The 19431-nt window shown below is 30.3% G+C and overlaps 1 protein-coding gene across 1 annotated transcript in view; it reads left to right on the top strand.

Annotated features, from left to right (window-relative positions):
- Positions 1-19431, top strand: part of orb2 — a 128101-nt gene that overhangs the window by 9220 nt on the left and 99450 nt on the right. The window contains exon 3 of the mRNA XM_035089340.1: positions 14877-14988. Coding sequence (XP_034945231.1) covers positions 14877-14988 — 112 coding nt within the window. The remainder of the gene's footprint in view (positions 1-14876; positions 14989-19431) is intronic.

Here is a 19431-nt window from a genome sequence, read left to right as displayed (position 1 = left end):
TTTCACAGTGTCTCAAGAGTTTTACTCTGATATTTTTTGTTCTGCAGTTTTATCGTTTCTCGTAGCCATTCCTTTCGCAACACACGAGTCTTCTTCGTCTACGGTAGCTCCTATGTTACGTCTCTTACCCACCAGGAAGAAAAATTGCTATAGGCTACAATACTATATACACAGACCGGGAGTAAGAAATAATATCAGCTTGGATATAACAGGAAAATGGCAACGACAGTTTATTATTATTATATATATTTATCATGTGTCTTCATAGATGGTTGGAAAAAATTTGTTCCATCTTTTTATGATATAGTTTACAAGGTCATTCAAAAAATATTATTATAGTTGATGGAATATACTAAAGATTTGTCTGAGAAAAATGAATTTTTTTATTGTTTGAAAGAATTATTTAATGTTAATAGTAAATAATAACTAGACTTTTAATAAATATTTTTTTAACACGTACTTCAAAAGAATTATTCAAAAGTTTATTATGGATTATGTATAACGTATTACAGTAATAACGTATTACATTGGTCAATGCATATTGCGCTTTTCCAAGAGGATTACCGATTTCAAAAATCATGTTTATTTATTCATATTAACCCCTATTTCTCATAGATAGAGTACATTTTATAAATCCAGGTTTTCATGTACTATTTTTTTTTTTCCAATTTTTTTTTATCCTACAAAAGTGAAAGTAATATAAAAAAAATCAATAAAGTGTATCCTAACTAGAAAGTCCGAGTTTCAAAACGCTTTCAATACTTCAAAGTTCGAGCTTTTGGGGAAAAATACAGTTATTTACTTTCACAATTACCTAAATTTTAGGTACCAACCTTTGATTGATGAAATAGTATATTTTTTATCAGAATTTTACTCACTAAATAACCTTGTCGAAATTGAAAAAAAATATTAGTTGGCTCAATTTACTTAAAATAAAGCTTTTAGCTGGTAAAACAAAAAAAAATACATTAAACATAGTTATTTTGTAAAATAATATATATTAAAAATATTCGTTTTCAATTGTGTTTAGTCGGCATAGCATTAAAAAAACTTTTCTTTATTATTTACAAAACTTAACATTTAATAATGATTATTTATTGATAATACAAAAATTGCGTCTTTGTTGTAGTTGTTATAAATTTTATTTTTAATTCAGATTAAGTGTCACATTCTACAAAACGATAAAAAACTTGTCCTTTAAAATTCTCTCTACCACCTCCGATTAACAATCATCATATTTTTTTTTTTGGGCTGAAAAAAAAATGTGAAAGATATCGAAACTAATAATAGCGACATGGTGGGTTATCTTAGTGCCATATTTCATTTCCAAAAGCATCTCTTCCCGAAAGATAAACGAGAAGAGTCGACGGATTGAGAGAAAGCTTCGTTACTCAGTTTTCTCCAGATAGGTCGTTGGGTCGGAGTCACCTCACGGTGCTTCGACTTCACCACCATGAGAGAGAGAGCGAGAGTATCCACCGGTTGGATTTGCATTGTAAATCGTCTGGGCCTCGGTTCCATTGCAAATACCCAGTGTTATCCCCACTTTGCGGATTGCCGCGCCCTTTCAGTGGTGTCCAGATATCATGCTGGCAATCATTGGTACCCATATCCAACCTCTGCAGCTTATTTACCCAAAAATCCCTGATGTGCTAGAATTTTTCATCTTCATTAATTTATTTCTCACTTGCATAGTTCATGTCAAATAATTTGTACAGAATTGAATTTTTTTCAACACTGGGGATAATTTATATCTCAGCCGTTATTCAGCAGCGGTAACCTGATGTTATACTGAGTTACATGCAGAGATAGAAAGCAACCAGATCGTGCTTCCGTCACTGAATTTATCGGGCACGCCTTGCGTGTTTCTGTCGCCTCTCATTGGAATCCTAATGTGCTCTGCACATTCAACATGCTTGCCTCTTTCTCGATATTATATACGCACCACTCGAGAGAATATTATGCAGATAACTCGGGCGTGCTATATTCCATGTGCGCACATTTGAAAATTTATAGAAATATTGCATAGGTCCTAGGGGTGAGGTAAAAATATCTCCAATATTATTTACTCTACTGTTCGACTGTGGTCATTGAAATTGTTCGATTTTCGTTATTGTAAATAGGAAACGAATTTGTAATATATATGTACTAAAGCATTGAACGGAATATAATTAAGCAATTTACATTGATAATGTCAGTTATTGAACAATAACTATAGATTTTAAATGAATTAGTATTGGTTATTGTTATTTATTTATTTTACTTATTGTATTCGATTAATAATTCTGAAATGACTTCATGAATTATTGAATTTAATTAATTTCTATTAGCTTGAGATACTTAATAATTCTAATGGAAAGTACTAAATTACTTTTCTCTTATTTCTCATTTACATTTCATATTCTTCTGTCGAGTAATAGAATTCTGCTGATAGTCTGCAAAAATAAGTCATTTCATTAGAGACTAAGCTTTTGCGTTGTTTTACATTTCCTTCCTGTTTATTAATTTTCCAATTCGTTTTAAAGTTTTTTTTACTGCTATGTTACTGCCATCAACATCACTAGCCATTCCTGATATTGGTGGTATTATTGTTGTTGTTATTTCCCAACTGTGAAGATTAATGTTTTAATCAAATTTGTATGTATCTCTGTTCATTCCATGTAACTTAAAACACCTGTTCTGATGAGCACGATTTAGATGTCAATCAATTTGTCATGATCTCGTGAGTAACACTGTATGTATAACCATATTTGGAATGAACACACAAGCATAAGACATATTGCCCAAATTTTTAAGTTAAAAAATCATCTATCTAGGGTTGGTTCAAAAATGTATTTACTTCTTGTCAATAAATTAAAAGAACTAGTTGGGTTTCCATATTTATTTGATTATTTTAATGGTAAGCTTTCTTGAATTAATTGTGATGAAGCATTGAAATCCAGTCTTGTTGGAATGTTGAGAAATAATTATTCTATTGGAATGCTTTGTTATTGTATGAAAGAAAATAAGAGTAGATGAAATAAAAAGAATTGAAAAAATTTTTATTTGCAGAGGAAAGTAATAAAACATAATAATTTTTAGTATGTTCAGCCAGTTAAATTCAAATTTTCTAGTCTTTTCAGTCTATTATATCAGGATTACGTATTACGATGAATCGAATGTCTTATAAAAACCTCAAAATATGGCTTTTGGTGCATTATGAGGGAGACTGAATATATGATAGAAAAATTGATTTACAATTTTCTTTAATGTTGCATATCATTCAATTTTTTGAGTGCTTTCTTCTCTTGTAGGTTTAACGACTCTTTCCTTCTGAAAATATCGTTAACATCAATTTTTTCTTCTATCAATTTAACTAGCATCTGATAAACCTAATATTTTCTATCACATATTTATTTATTAAGTGAATAAAGTTCATAATGTTTTGATGATTTTCCTATTTTCCAATGATTTATGTTGTAATTCTCATGAAGTGCTATTTCATTTTAGCTTAATGGCAATCAATCTTCACTTGTTAGCAAAAAGCTATAAATATTTATTACTATCATCTGATTACAAGTTGAATTGATATTAATATTATTTTTTATTGAATACCTAGTCAGTCTGTTGATAGAAAAAATTACCATCTTTTCCAATTCAAAACTAACTAAAATTTATAAGATTCTTTTTATTGAAAAAACACTCGAATTATACAGACTGCTGTTATTTGTAAAAAGAACTATTTTATTCAACACTCTAGAACCTGGATTGAAATTTAAACTTGTTACCAATCTTTTATTTTCTCTTGAAACTTATCAAGTGGACTATGGAATTAAAGAGCTCGATAAGACGGTTATAAAAATGTAGATGTTTTATAGGTCAGTTATAAAATAAAAACAATTGGGAAGCTTTTAACTTTTTTTTCATATTAAAATGAAACAAAACACAAATAATTCCATCAAAAATTCACTAAAACATATTTTTTTGATATTAAAAAAAGAATAAACAAATAAATGAATGATGTTTTGTATTTTTAAAAAAATTTTCAATTAAAGTTTTATGATGTGATAAACAAAAATATTTTATTTAGTAGAGAGAATAACTTTATCATCGACTTAAATGCTTGCTTGTGGACATTTTAACTGACCACGTTGATGATAAATTAGACTGAGAATGTTCTCTACACGATTCATAAATTAGCAAGATAATTAATGAAGATAATAATAATTTAATACAATTATCAGATATCGGGTTCAAACGGAAATACAAGTTGTGGGTCCAAGCGAGTTGTCCGGAACTGATTGTGCACCCAAAGTAATTTTGTGGTCATTAGCCGACGTGGTCTGTGCATGAGTCACCTCGAATGTAATGGGAGAGGAGAGATTGGTACTATAAGTGAGACTGAGAGTGCGTAACAAGACACGACGTAGCTCAATCTGGATTTAGAGAGATGAGAGAGTGTTTACGTCACTTGGGTCAAGTCACACCAACACCATGCAAACTTGGCTGATTCTATTCCTAGACTTATTTACGACTTATTCTCTCCTCAGTCTCTTTGCCCTCATCATTCTACGTCACACGTGCCCTCACCTGATTGAGTTTAGTAAGAAATGAAGTCTTTACTCGTTGAAAAAATCATTCAACAACTAAACTGTTGATGATTTATCAGAGCATAATGTTCCAACGACCTCAATTATTGCATCACGACCTTGAGGCACTCCCTTATCCTCTGATCAATTAATCTTTTTCCGATAACTAAATACCTATCTATACCTTGTACACTCAAACAAATGCAATTTTTTAGAGTATACTCTTCGATCGAAATATCTCTTGAGATATTTTTAAATTCTTGCATCTAAAAGAGTGGAAAAAATACTCCACTTGAGCACGCCAAATGATCGATTTTCATCAACAGCTTTTGAAATTGTATCAATTTTATAACTTATGTCAATTAAATTTACCAAAGGCCTCGACGTGAATTCAGTAATAATTGCTATTTGCTGAGAATAATCAATGAAGTGAGGATAAAATTAAATTGGCAAGAGATCAACCTAATTTGATGCTCACATTGGACGACAATTTTGGCTGTCGTCTGTTTAACGAGAAAATAAAGGAGGAAGATTGTATTGGCGTGACCTAGTGATGTTGAATATCGGTCAACTGTCGGTTGAAAGTAGAAATAATATAGATTTTTAGAACACACTGATGGTCTAGATCTCTCTGTCTTTGTCTACACATCCCCTTTCAGTGCAGTTGTACGTATCCAAGCGTTCATCTTTACTTTTATCTGTGGTCGAATGTAGGTCACGTCTTCATAACTCACCCTCTTGTCGAAATTCTACTTATAGTTTATTGTAAATTACTCTCAGCATGACTAAACCAGTTGGGTTTTGGAGATGATACTGTTATAATTAATCGAAATATCCAACTTTTCTCGTTGTCGTAATTTTGTTCGATTTTCCTATAATTTTACTTCTACTTATGCCCCTATAATCATGGCAAATATTAAGTCTTCAGGGGATTGTTTAACTTTTGCTGGAATGTAGGTCACAAATGAGAAGCCCGGTTAGAGTTTCCGCGCGCGCACGTTGACAGCACACTATCAATCAGGAGTAGGGGGTTGGATCAAATCAATGCTACGCTTGATATTTTTTGCTAAATTTTCATTTTAAAGGATCTTCATTTTAATCCGGATATGGAAGATGGATCTATTCTTTAGCAAGCAACTGGACCTAAAATCAAGGATGGTGGATATTTAGGTCAATCAAAGAGCATCATACTTTTTTCTTTTTCTCTCTTCTCCATCTCTTCATCATCCAGACTGCAATATTTTTAAAACGTAGTTTACAGCAATTTTCTTAGATTTTCTATTTCTTTTCCTGTAGCAGAGCAGCTTGAAGTGGCAACGTGGCGTTTACTTCGGAAAGTCGATAGTGAATTGAGTGCGCCGGGAAGTTAGCTTGTGGCCGCGTGTTGCCACTGCAGCAGCTCCAACGCCTGGGGTCACTGTTATCGATTAGTGACGTTGCACTAGGTATTTACACGACTCTATACTGCCAGCCAACAATTTTCCCTTTTTTCCACAAACTTTAACTTACTTTTTAGCTACATGTTTTTTGCCACTTTTACCGATCGTCATAATAATAGCATTCCATGACACAAGGCAATATTGTCGACATCAAAGACAAATATCAATTTAATAAAACCCCTTTTGGCTTTTAATAATCGTTACCAATTGATTATTTGTTAGTACATGTTGAAAACTGTAAGCTTTATATTGAAAAATATTCATTCAATTTCCAATGATATGCATCAAAAGTGATTGTTGGTGGTGGTGGTGGTGTTATTATTATTTTGCAGATATAAACAAGAGGAAGACGGTAATAAAATAGAATAAATAAAATATGAGATGAAGAAGAATGGGTCATCGAATAAGGCAGGGGTAGAAAATGTGGTGAGAAGCTGAATGAACTTTTATGAGTGAGACGAATGAATTGAGCTTGCAACGCCTACGATTGCTCTCTCATGTCCACCCCTCTATTGATTTCATGTGGCATCGTCAGTATATTTATACAATTACACACGTATTCCTTTCTACCGTTTAACTGTACAAACTCGGCTATGAGCTATAACCAACAACAGAAAACCCCCCTGCACGTCTTCAACAGCTTCTATCCTCTGACAGCCCCACCCCAAAGTCCACAGCGACGCCATTCGCGTATTCCATCCCCTCTGCTACTCTTCTCGTCTTTCCACCCTCCTCCCCCTTTATACGGGAATCAAACCCCTCGTGCTAGAACGCCAACGGGGTGACCTACTTATGTTACTGCCGACTGAAACGCTTTTCTTCAACTTGTACACACGACCTGCACTCATCCCTATACTATTTTATTAGAAAACTGATAATGTAGGTTTTGGAGTGCTCAGGGATAATCTGAATAAGAGTGAGTTAATAAAGAAGCTAATATAGATGACGAGGGTGAAGGAGGATAATTGGAATTTTTTTTTATGAGAAATCATTGAAAACTCATCCATTTTAGCACATTATTTAGGTTACCTCAATTTTATTGATTGTTGGAATGAAAATATATTTTTTCAAACGTTTTATTGACAAAATGGGTAATGTTGTTGGTGTGTTACACATCGACTCTCTTGAAAGTAATCCAATAAATTGCGTAACATTTTCTCTTGCCAATGCTTTTAACCTGGTTACGATTTACAGCCGACAATAGGATTTAAATTATTATTACTATCACTATATGGTCAAGGTGGACATGAAGCCTTGGCCTATGATTGAATGTATTACGGAATGAAACACTTGATATTGTTTTTGCAAATTTTTTTTTGCATTAGAAATGAATTTTTTACTTGTTTATTTCTTTTTAATAGAACTATAATTATTTACGACAAAAAAATAATTCTAATCTATTAAAAACTCGTTTCAAATAAAATATAACTGAAGAATAACTATAAAAATATTATTCTTACTCGATTCTACTGACGCTCTTTTTTTATTTAAATACATGGTTAGGTCAAATTAAATCAAATGTATATTAAAAATATAATAGTTGGTCATTCGAAGATTGTGATCACAAGTCTTTTGCGAGAATAATTGTATCGTGAAATGGAAAAAATCAATTAATCATTCCTCCAAAATATCTATTAGCCATTGATGTAAAAAGCTTTTATTATCAATTATAATGAAAATTATTTCACTAGGGTAACAAATGAACTTTCGCTTCTCCCTTAAATAATAAATCATTTGTTCGAAAGCTTTCATTTTACATAACTGCGTAGTGATTCTTATCAAAGTAAATTAAATTATTTCCTCAAATTTATGCATTTATTCATGAGTGATAAGTTTTTAAACCAAGAAAATACGTATTTTAAATATAAAATTCATTCTACTTGTTTGTCATAATGAATATGATTTTTATTTTACAATTTATTACAATGATATAAAAATGTGTAAATGATAAAGTGAGTAGATAATTTGACAAATTGTAGAGAAGCAATTGATTGATGATTGATATTGAAGATGATGAAACTTTTAAGTTGAAATAATCATTTGTATTACTCTTTTTAAAACAATGGAGTAATAAATATTATATTTTTATAATAGAAGATTTAATAAATTGTCGTATTATGATATTGATTTTTGAAAGTAGTTGAAAAATGAAATGCTATTGAGAAGTGTAATTAATGTTTGAAAGCCCCGTTGGAGATGGGAAGTGATCATTTAATTCTGTACTGCATAGAACATAGTTAAAATTACTTCGAAATAAAGGGAATTTACATTGGTGTATAGTACAAGCTTGAAATGTAAAAGTCTATTGAAATTTATTGTAGTTAGTATTTGACCAAATTCAATACTTTTTCTAGTCAGTAAAAAGGGGGTGTTGATTTGACGTGAGTTTACCTCAAATGGTTGGAATTTTTATCACCACAACATTGATGTAAAATTTTGTTTGGTTGAATAAGACTGACAATTTTTCACATTCTAGTTAACACCACTGATTTCCACATTTATTACTGGAATGATGGAAAAAAATTTTCATTTTTTCCATCAAAATATTCCTTTTTTCTGTCACGATTGAGATGAAGTCAATTTAAATTACAATGATGATTATTTAGATAGAAATTTTTTTTTTATCAACGTTTACCAATTGGTTATAAATATTTAAAATTAACAATGGTTTTTTTTTTTATTAATAATTAGATTTTATAGGTAGTAATTTAAATAACATGAATAAAGCATACTTATTTGACGTTTAAGAACATCTTCTTTGACATCAGTTCATTTTCTATGATAAAGTTTAATTATAGAATTATTCATTGAAATTATTATTTTATTGTCTACCAGATCCTTTATTAATTCTTAAGACGGAGAATTTTATAATCAATAACCCATTATTTTCAATACATTAAAGAATATTCAATTTTCATTGAAAAAGCTTTTAAATTCTTTTTTTTTTTTAATTGTAATTTAAAAAAATTTAAATAACATTTTTTATTATTTAATTCAACTCATCTATGGAAAGAATGGTCTATTTGACTAAAATTACCATGTAATTCAACCGACTCTTTTTTTCTCAGTGTACTAAAGATTTTTAAAAGTGGAATAACCCAGGTTTGTTCCAACATGTCATACATATTAAGTTGTTAACTTTGCATTAATTTCCTGTTGTGTAATAAAAATTTAAATTTCTCTGTTCATCATTCAAACATACAATTTATCGATCAAGTATTTATCACTATCATCAACAAAATGAAGTCATTTTTTATTTAAAATTTTGATGTCAAACTGTTAAACAATTGATAAAACTTTCGCAAAGTTCTAAAAGTAGTATGGAAAAAAAAATATTTCTTTTTCCAGTATGTTGAGTTATTTTTGCAACACTCCAAAGAATGTGATCCTATTGCGAAAAAAACAAAAATACACGTTAATCGATGTTTTCGACTTGAGCTTCTTCTATATCCTCTTGACGACAAAAGGCGGGCTCGATCGTGCAAAATCGCCGGGAGGCAGTTCTCACTATCAAGGCTTATTCGTTTTTCCAGACTGGCAGCTATACATAAGGCTGATAGAAGTACATATATAAGCTGTAAGAGTCTTGATGCTTGGGGGATGACTAGAAGGTGAGGCCAAGTCCACAGAGTTGAAGGTGTGTGTTTCGAATGAGGCTGTGATGGAAGAGTCGTGAGTGTATAAGAGACAAAACGTAGGAGACAACGTATTGCATTGACTCATGCTTGGAAGAAGAAAGAAAGTCTTTGAATACTACTCGGAGGCGAAATTTGAGTGACTTTTTGTTCTCTGTACTGCAACCCCTTTCACTCAGCTTACTTCGTCTTCATTCTGGCTCTTAAAGCCAGCATCTATATGCTCGTACATGTATACCGTATACCCAAGTGAATGTTTTTTCTATTTTTATTTGCGACTTTGCAAATAGTACGGAAGAGAAAGCGGACGTTGATGATGATGCAATGCAAAAGTTTTCATCTTTGTGATTTGCAAACAGTTGTTTTGGGTGTGAGAATTTTTCCGGCAAATTCTTCAAGGGAGTTGCCCGCGATTTTATGACTTCTCTCTGCTATATACTCCGTTAGTCATCTCATCCTTTCACTCGAAATGCAAGAGACCTTTCGTCCCCTCTCTTGAGTGTCTCACGTTTTCGCGGCATCGTCAGTGGCAAAACGAGAGGAGAGGGTGTTGCTTCCTGAAGGGATGAAGAGACCGTTTCTGGTCTAGACGTCGCTCTCTCACAAGGTTCCCTTTTTTTTTCACTCGTTGAATCTTCATTATTTTTTTCCACACAAAACTTCGAACTTTGTGTTGTTCTTCCTGAAACAGGTGATATATAAATACAAACATTTCTTTATTTTTCTACATTACATTTTTCTTTTTACACGGCATCGCTACATTTTTATTATTCACAAGCGTCCGGGCATCCATCAGACTTCCACAACAATAATTATTATGTCACATGGGATTGCAAAGAATATAAAGGAAAGGGTATAGCAAAACAAACAATAAAATACCGTTGGATTAAAATTTTAATTTGTATTTTATTTTTTTTCTTTCTCTTTTTATTTTATTTTAACAAAAAAATAATTATAACAGTAGGAAAATATTGAGGAGGTGTTGGGTAAATTTTCTATTTACATATCATGTTTTCATAAAATCATTTTTTACTTACATTTGCACTGAAACATATAAGCGGATAATGTTAAGGACAAATGTCAATCAGTGTGCTTCAATATTGAGTTGAAAAACAAAGAATATTAACGAGCCACATAATCTTTACTCTCATGACTTTAAAACTTTTCAAGAGAGATTATTATTTTTTTTTTGTCTTTAATAGTGCAATTAAGCATGAAATTATTTATTTCAAATTAACAATACTTTGGGAATTAAATATAAATATTTTTCTTATTTACTTTAAATAATAAAAAAAAATCCATGAACTTTATAATTCAATTTTTAGATCACAAAATTTAACTTTAAAATAAATAATTATTTTTCACTTTTGTTTGTAATTATTATTTTATCGAAAAAAATTTTCCAACTTGAACAAATATTAATTAATGAAGTTAAAAAATTTTTAAACAATGCCAGAAAGTTCCAGGCAATTATTTTTTAACAAGAATTTATTTATCAGTTAACAACTAATAATGCATCAAATTTTTATTTATCAAACTAAAATTTTGGAATATTACTATAATGGAATTAAAAAGTAAAAATTCACTATAAACTAAAAATCCATTACTTTCTTATAAATCAGTGCACTTTAAGTATAGACCATTTTTTATTCATCAATATTATTATTATTATTGTGGCAAAAATTTTTCAAGAATTTTCTTCATTATTTTTAATTAATGTCTTTCGCTCTCTTTTTCTCGTTTTATTACAATTTTTAATGACTTATTAGTTTTGTTAGTTCTCAAGAAGAGAGCATGTCATTAAAAATATAAACTTTTATAAAAATAAAGCTCTCTGCTAGCTGTTCTTTTATTAATAGTTGATCAATTCTTATTAAGAAATCTCATTCATGTGTACTAAAAACGAATAATTGATAAAGTGTAATCAGTTGTCTATAAGCTTTGTCTTTTTCTTTACATCAATATCTCAATTTTTTCCTTTAATACATAACTCAATTTTTATTGCATACTGAACATCAACAAAATAATAAATAATTACAGATTACATAAATTCTAACTTTTAGATGATTAAAAATGAAGAATAATCTTAAATAGGATAAAATATTTCAAGCTTTATTTTTAATTAATTCCAGTTTAATTCATTTTATTATTTCCAACCGAATCTAAAAGGCTCCTGCACTAAATAAATATTTTCCTAAGTTGCAAATAAATTAATTCGTTTGCCCTCAAAGAAAAAAAATAATCCCTCATGTCTTCTTCATATCTAGTAAAAATTAATTATGAAATGATAAAAATTTAAAAATGCGTCGATTAATTGAATGAAACTGAAACGTAAATATGTGACGAGAGAGGAAGCGTAGGATTTTTCGTTGAGCTCCGGAAGTCGTTGAGACGTAAATTGAGAAATGTAGAAGGGAGAAATGGACGTCTATATATTTTCCGGGTGCACTAGTACGTCATACATATATAGGTGAGAGTGTGAAAGCGAGTGCAAGAGGGGAAGGGAGTGAGAGAACACGATGGCGTTGGGGTGGAGCCTGCACGGGGGTTGCTGTCGACGCCCTGCTGCTGCTTCCTGGTTTCCCTATATTGATTTTCCACCGCGCGGGTCGGAGAGCACGGAAGATAGATAGATAGAGGGCGCAATGTGTAGTCCGGAGCAAGAAGAAAGAGGGACCCTTTTCCCTCCGCAATAGCCGCGCTGGCGCAAGAATGACGAGTTTGCCCTCTCCAAGTGGTAGTAAAGCGATGCAGGTCGACAGGTAGTGGAAGAGAGATCGAATAATCAGCCGAGGGGTGGGATCACGCGTGTTCTGCGGTACGGAAAGGAGAGCCGATTATTCGGGACTAAAAAGCTTGCAAGAATGCTTAAGCTACTCGCATATTTCTTCTACTTATTTATTTTTTTTTGTTGATCCCAATGTGTAACTTTCTGAATGTCTTTACCCACTGACCAAATAACTGTGGTCATTCTAAACTGCTTTGTATTATATTAAATGAAATAATTACCTGAATATTATTCAATTGGAAAATCTCAAAAATACTTTGAAAAATACCGAGATATTTTTAGACAGTCATTTAATTTTATTTATTCCATTTAATCCTCTCCTTTTGTTTTTCTCTCAGTAAGATCCTATAAATTTCTAAGTAGTTGCGCCCAGCAATGGTCAGACGGCAGAGTTGGCACATTAGTACGCGTCTACTGACATTCCTTTCGGTCTGTGTCGTTAGTTTCTGTTAGACGGAGTCGTTTTTCTCAATTGGTCAACGTCAAAGGTCTCGCTGGCTTTCTAGGGACGTCTTCTTTTCTTTTCTTTCAACACCCTAACACTATATCCCTCGTTTCGTGAGGTCGTTGGCCCCTCGGCACGAAATCTAAGGGTTGTATACACACCATATATATATCTATATCGTCCACAAAAAAAAAGACGAAAAATATATAGAATGTAGGGTGAGTGAGCTTTTAAAATAAATGCGTCACTGTGATCAATTTCATTTTTTTCCCTTTATGTATCCATGAATAATTTAACTTTTAAACAATATCATAATACTTATCCTTTTTTCTCACGCAGCTGTATATAAATAATTTTATGAATAAAATTTTCAAGTAAAGTTTGAAATTAAAACTCAATACAAACTAGTACAAAGCATCTCTTTGATTTATTGTACTAACGCATTCATGAGGAAACTCAGAGACTTGATGAACACGCAAGTTCCTGCGCTTTACCTAGCATGTAAGCTCTTATTACGCAGCTTTCATCTCTTATCATTCTCATGCAAGTTCTCGGATATCTAGTCTTTCCAATTTCTTCATCCGTTTCTCCAAGTCTGTTTCTGCATTGCTATATACACGATCACATATTCCCATGTGTTTTCTATCATCTTTATAAACGTATCTATAAAAATGTTGAAGACATATATTTATAAATTACATATGGGAATAATACATAGATATTCTTATACCATCCTAGTTTCTTGTCGAACTTTTGCCCTCCAGGCCAAAGCCATTGGTGAACTTCTTTGCCGGCTGTAGGATTTATCTTTTTTTCGTAATGCATTCACTCGTTTCTAAAAGTCTTTCCTTGACCGGAAGAGCTCGTTTCGATCAGCAGTAATATTGAAGAGAAATAAAACACACAAGTATTCTGTGAGCTTCAGTGCGGTTTTACTTATCTCTATCGTTTCTTATTTCAATGAATAGAAAATAGCTTCGATAGAAAGTTTATAAAATCGTATATTTATACAATATGTAGGGAGAATAGCGAATTTTAAAATATTTCTTGAGATAATAATGATGAAAGTTATGCTCTATGAAGCTCTGGGGTTTTTATTTACTTTGTACGATGGTTATTAGGTCAGAATGAAGATAAATATTTAGGTAATGAGAATGAAAATGCTTTGTTTTTAATGGCAACAAAAAAAATCTTCCGTTTTATTTTTTTCATTTATTTAAATCTTTTTTTTGTTTTATTGTTAAAAAAAAGTCTCTTAACATTAATTGTTAAACCATCAATACTAAAATAGTTGGATTAATATTTTTACGTTTTTATGAATCATAATTTTTTTTTAATAGTAATAAATATTTTTATTCCATTGAAGATATCCTAAAAAGTGAATAACACTAAAATTTCTTATTTTCAGTCATCAAATATTACAAGCCATAAAATTGACAAAAAATTGTTTACTTTTCTTGCTGAAAACAATACAAACTATTACTGCAAGATATTAAATAAAGAGAGAGAGAGAGAAAAAAGACGATAAATAAATCGAATTACTTACTTTTCCTATTGAACTACTTTACGCACAAAAAAAATCATTGAAAAACCATAAAGAATAAACAAATGCATACAATTTTCTAATAAATCATTGAAAAAGAAATAGAAATCAATGTAGCGAAAATGAAGTAAAGTTATCTACTCTACAGTATAGTATTTTCACCTTAAAACATTTCAACATCGTTTAGCAGTTAAAGTAGAAGTAGGGTAAACAGATCAATAGATAGACACTTCACCGAAAAATAGAGAACAAACAAAAATTTTTACTCGCTTAAAAGCAACTTGAAATAGAACTAAGTTGAAGAGTTAAAAAAATATTTAACACCAATTAAATCAATTAATTTTTTTTAATTATTCAAAAGTTACTTATTAAACTCTAAAACTACAAATCAAATAAAATTCTTTTTAATTCACCATCACTGCTATAAATCAAATCAATAATTCTTTCTTTAATTCCAGGATCGTATGACGGCGAATGGAAACTCTCCACTGGACAATATGAGAAGTCTGGAGCACTATTTAAGTGACATAATGCGGGCAGGAGTAGCAGACACACCGGAACATCTAAAGGGTGAGTGATATATTACATGGAATGAATAATTATTTCTCCTATCGGTTCAACTTTGGTATGTATTTTTTTTACAAATAGGAGGTCATGTTGAGTAACGTCGCAATAATGTTACTAGAACAAAAAAGCAAACTCTCAAAGATTATGTATAATTTATTATTCACTATCTACTGTAATGATACAGTCCATTATAATAATTCATTCAGTCTCGTCAATTTAATCATATTTTTGTACCTTTTATTTCTCTATCATTTATGCTTCCTCTATATATTTCTCTGAGTATGTAAATTGTTCCAACAAATTCGGGTTCAGAGTCACGCAATTCTTGAAATTACGTTTGTTTCTATTCGAATTGCCCTAGTTCGTAAAGATGAGTCTTCCTCCATTTCTCCTTTCTGTCTCTCATTCACTTGTACCTTTCCGTTTTCCATTTGAGTGCTTCGTCCTATGGACTATTATTCTCCTGACGTTATTGCACCACCTTCTACGTTGTCGTTAATTAATGCTACGAATAAAAAAAAAATGAAAGATAACGTTCAAGCGTACTCTGGTTATATTCACATTTTTCTTTTTAGCTATTTTTTTTCTTCTTTTTTCTATTTCTCTTTCATTTTTTCAGTTCTATCTTTCGAATTATCCAAATGGAGGCGCGTGAGGACAGTGGATTTCACTGCAAAGTTTTGAAATGAAGGCTCCAGGAAATAAGACGAGAAGCTGGAGCTCGATCCGATTAAAAATTAAGAATTGGAACTCATCGTCTGCCAGATCTTCTTGGAAAGCCTCTAATGGATTCACTGTGAATTGATTCTCATATATATCGTGGGTGCTTCTGTGCTCTGTTTCTAATTCTACAGTTCTGTGTAGTATCTTTCATTGATTCTCGATTAGTGTGAAACGCATTTGGTAATGTTGAATATCCTAATAGGTTCTCTCTACTTTGGGGTTGGAATTTGTTGATAGGCAATATCGATTTGGCTTGAGCTTTCCTTTTTCTTTTTTTTAATTATTAATTATATATTGGTGATGAGTTTAATTAATCTAAGTACGGAAATTAATTGTTGAAAAATATATCAAGTTATGATAATGATGGTGGAAATAAAGAAATAAATTAATGAACTTGGAGTTAATTTTTCATTATATACAAAGGCATGGATTAAGAAGATTACCGTATTTTTACTATTTTCTTTTATTAAGTGATTTTTTTATTTACTTACGTAAATTTTTTATTTTACTTAATGAATCAAGCTTTGTAGGAAATTGGAAAATTTTTGTTGCTGTTTTATGCTACTTGCTGGATAATTTAATTAATGGAGAATACATTTAAAAAATTTAAATTTATTTAGAATTTTATATGATTGTATCTAAGATAAATTTTGAATATTAATTCAAATGTAAAATATTAGTAATTCGATGAATTTATTTCCAACTTGACTTCTATATTAACAGTTATTATGTTCAAGTTGGACTTGAATGCTTTTGATAATTTTTCTACTTTTTTTTAGAATGTTAAAATGAATGATATAGTGCTTAATAGATTCATGAAATGTGTTTAAAAAAATTTAAAACCTTTTTAACAAATAATTGAGTAATTTTCAATAGAATTTTTCTGAAATAAATGCATCAATAATGAACAACTTTTGTGAAATGTAAATAAATCCTTTCCTCAGAACACCATTCACTCAAAAAAACAAAAAAATACCTCATTCCCACGAAATTTCCATATCACGAGTTCACTGGCTGATTAAACTTTTACAAGGGAAATTTTATCTCTCACACATCCTTCCATTATTCACCCATCTAATTTTTAATGAATGCTCCCTCATTTTTCGCTATCAAATAACAGTTGATTTTTTTTTCAAATTCAAAGCTTTATTTTCTACACATTCAAATGATATTTAATTCAATAATAATCTAATATAAAATTAATAATCTCCAATGTTAACATACACGAGTAAAACATGTTGCTATAAATCAAAACTTTATCTTACAGAGATGTCAATAGCATCTTTTCGTTTTTTTTCTTTTAAGATATTCTTTTCCTTTTGGGATACTTCGCTTTAGGGAACACTCTTTTTCTTACTCTACATTTTTCTATCCCTCGGCAACTGTCAACCCTCCCGTCCGATATTCGAGCTGTTCGAATTCGATGAACAACATTTCAAATTCTCACAAGTCTTGGTTATATGTCTAGTGTTGTACAAAAGGTATCAGGCTTCCCCGTAAATCATTCTGAGGGTTCGTATGGGTCACACGCAAATATTTTCACGATATGTTGACTAGACAGTTGAAGAAGTCTTTCAAAATATCAATCGTGAATGTCTAAAACAAAGAAACACTGATTGAAATGTCCTTTTTCTTGTTTTGATTATTCTTCTTCTTTTGAAAAATTCCTATTTCTTCTCTGTTTTATTCTATTAAAAAGATTACGAGAAAGTGGATAAAATATATTGCTTCTAACATATCATATTACAAGTATTATTCGTCTTGCCAATCGATAATCTTAAAATCAATCAAATCCAAGGAATCCCTTATGTTAGCATTTTCTTCAATCCCAACAGTTGCTGGAACCATCTATGAAAATGCCTTGAGAATTTTATGGAATTTAGCTTCTTTCCAAACTACACTCGGCACTTTGTATACTGAATCTTTAAAGACGACTTTTCTTTTTCTTCGTAGCTTTGTATGTACACAAACAAGCACTCCAGAATATCCTTAAGATCTGCAGAATTTTTTAAAGATAACAAAACTTGGTCAACATTTTATCAACCTTTCAACTTTTTTCAACCTTTGTTGACATTAAGCTAACATTTTACAAAGAGTTACTAATAATACACTTTTCGTTGAGTGTATAATGGTATAGTATTTATTATGGGGATATATTATTAGCATGCTACCAGTCTTGATGATGTGAAAAATTTGCAGGTAAACTCCTAGAAATCTATTAGAGTAATATCAGAGTTGGAAAATCTTTTCTAAAGACTTCTCATAAAGAGATTTACATATGATTATAGAACGTAATTTCCTAATTATTTAAGGAGTTTCAATAGAAGTTAGTTGGAGGTGTTCTATCAATGATGAACGTAGATAAGTAGTTGTAATGAATGGGGTTCTAAATTAATTACTTGTGCAAAAAGATTGGATTTCAAATTCTACACATTTTTTTTGCATAAACTGAAAATTTTTATCATGATAAAATATTCTAAACACGAATAAAAAAATTTATATTCTAGTGTTTTTATTGAATTTACAAGAATATTACATTTTTTAAGTTCAGCTTTTGACTAGAGTTTTTTCTTTTAGAACCCTGTGAACTTATACAATCAAATTTTAGGATAGAAAAAGAGTAATGTATTTAAAATAATTATTCTAGAACTGACTTTTTATTTGATTATTACATAGGAAACTAAAAATTTCATTGTTTTAATTAAAAAATTACAGTAATTATATTCTCTTCAAAAATGAAAAGTGAAAAACACTGCCAAACATTGTGTACTCACTGATTCAATTGAAGATAATTACCATAATATCTAATTCCTTTTTTCGTATGAGCCAATCTTCTAGAGTATGTTTTATGGATTGAAAATGTATGGAAGGAATATAATATAAATTAACTATTAACAATCATAAATTGTTTGTGTATACATATATGAACATAAATCAGTACTATTACGACGCCATTTCCGTATCTGAGAATCGATAATTGCATTCGGAGATAAGGACTCGTGTTGAAGATGTATCATGAATTTTACATCACAGTCTCCTATCAATTGATTGAATACGTTTACTTTAAACGATCAGGATATCTACAAATTGAATTGAATGTACGGATAACTGTATGATAGATTTAAAACATCATTATAATTTCATTCTATTTCTAAAGTAGTGAATAAAAAAAAAGGGGTGTTCATTTTTAATTATTTTTTCTGAAAACTTTAAAGTAATTAACTGATTGGAAACTATTTACATTGATAAACAATCAGTAGAATACAGAAAAAATTTCAAAAACGATTTTTTAAAAAAATTAATACACTTTTATTGACGAATTCTTTTTCAATTGAGCAAAGGATTCAAATTATTTGTACTGATGACCTAGTTTATTTTAATCAGAAAAAAATCGCTTCATTTCAAAATAGAACTGTATTTTGGATAAAATAATAATATTTCATTTTATTAAAAGAACAAAGTAACAATTATTATCGAAAAAATGAAAAACAGGTTATTTTTATAAATTAAAATGTTTAATTCTAATTCCTTTATCAAAAAAAAAATTAAATATTAAATTTTTCATCACAATATATTAATATAAAATATGTTCATACAATTCATACAAAAGTAATTAAATGATTATTAAAAATTTAAATTGAAAATTGCAATCTATAGCCTATCTTTAATTGACTCGTAACGCGAAAATGATTTATTGTTACGTCATTTCTGATGGCTTATTCA

This window comes from Chelonus insularis, unplaced genomic scaffold (assembly GCF_013357705.1).
Source record: "Chelonus insularis isolate UGA/USDA-ARS -01 unplaced genomic scaffold, ASM1335770v1 contig_66_pilon, whole genome shotgun sequence".
NCBI classification, from domain to species: domain Eukaryota; kingdom Metazoa; phylum Arthropoda; class Insecta; order Hymenoptera; family Braconidae; genus Chelonus; species Chelonus insularis.
Note: the sequence above shows the minus strand (reverse complement) of the source record. Positions and strands in the feature narration are given on the sequence as shown.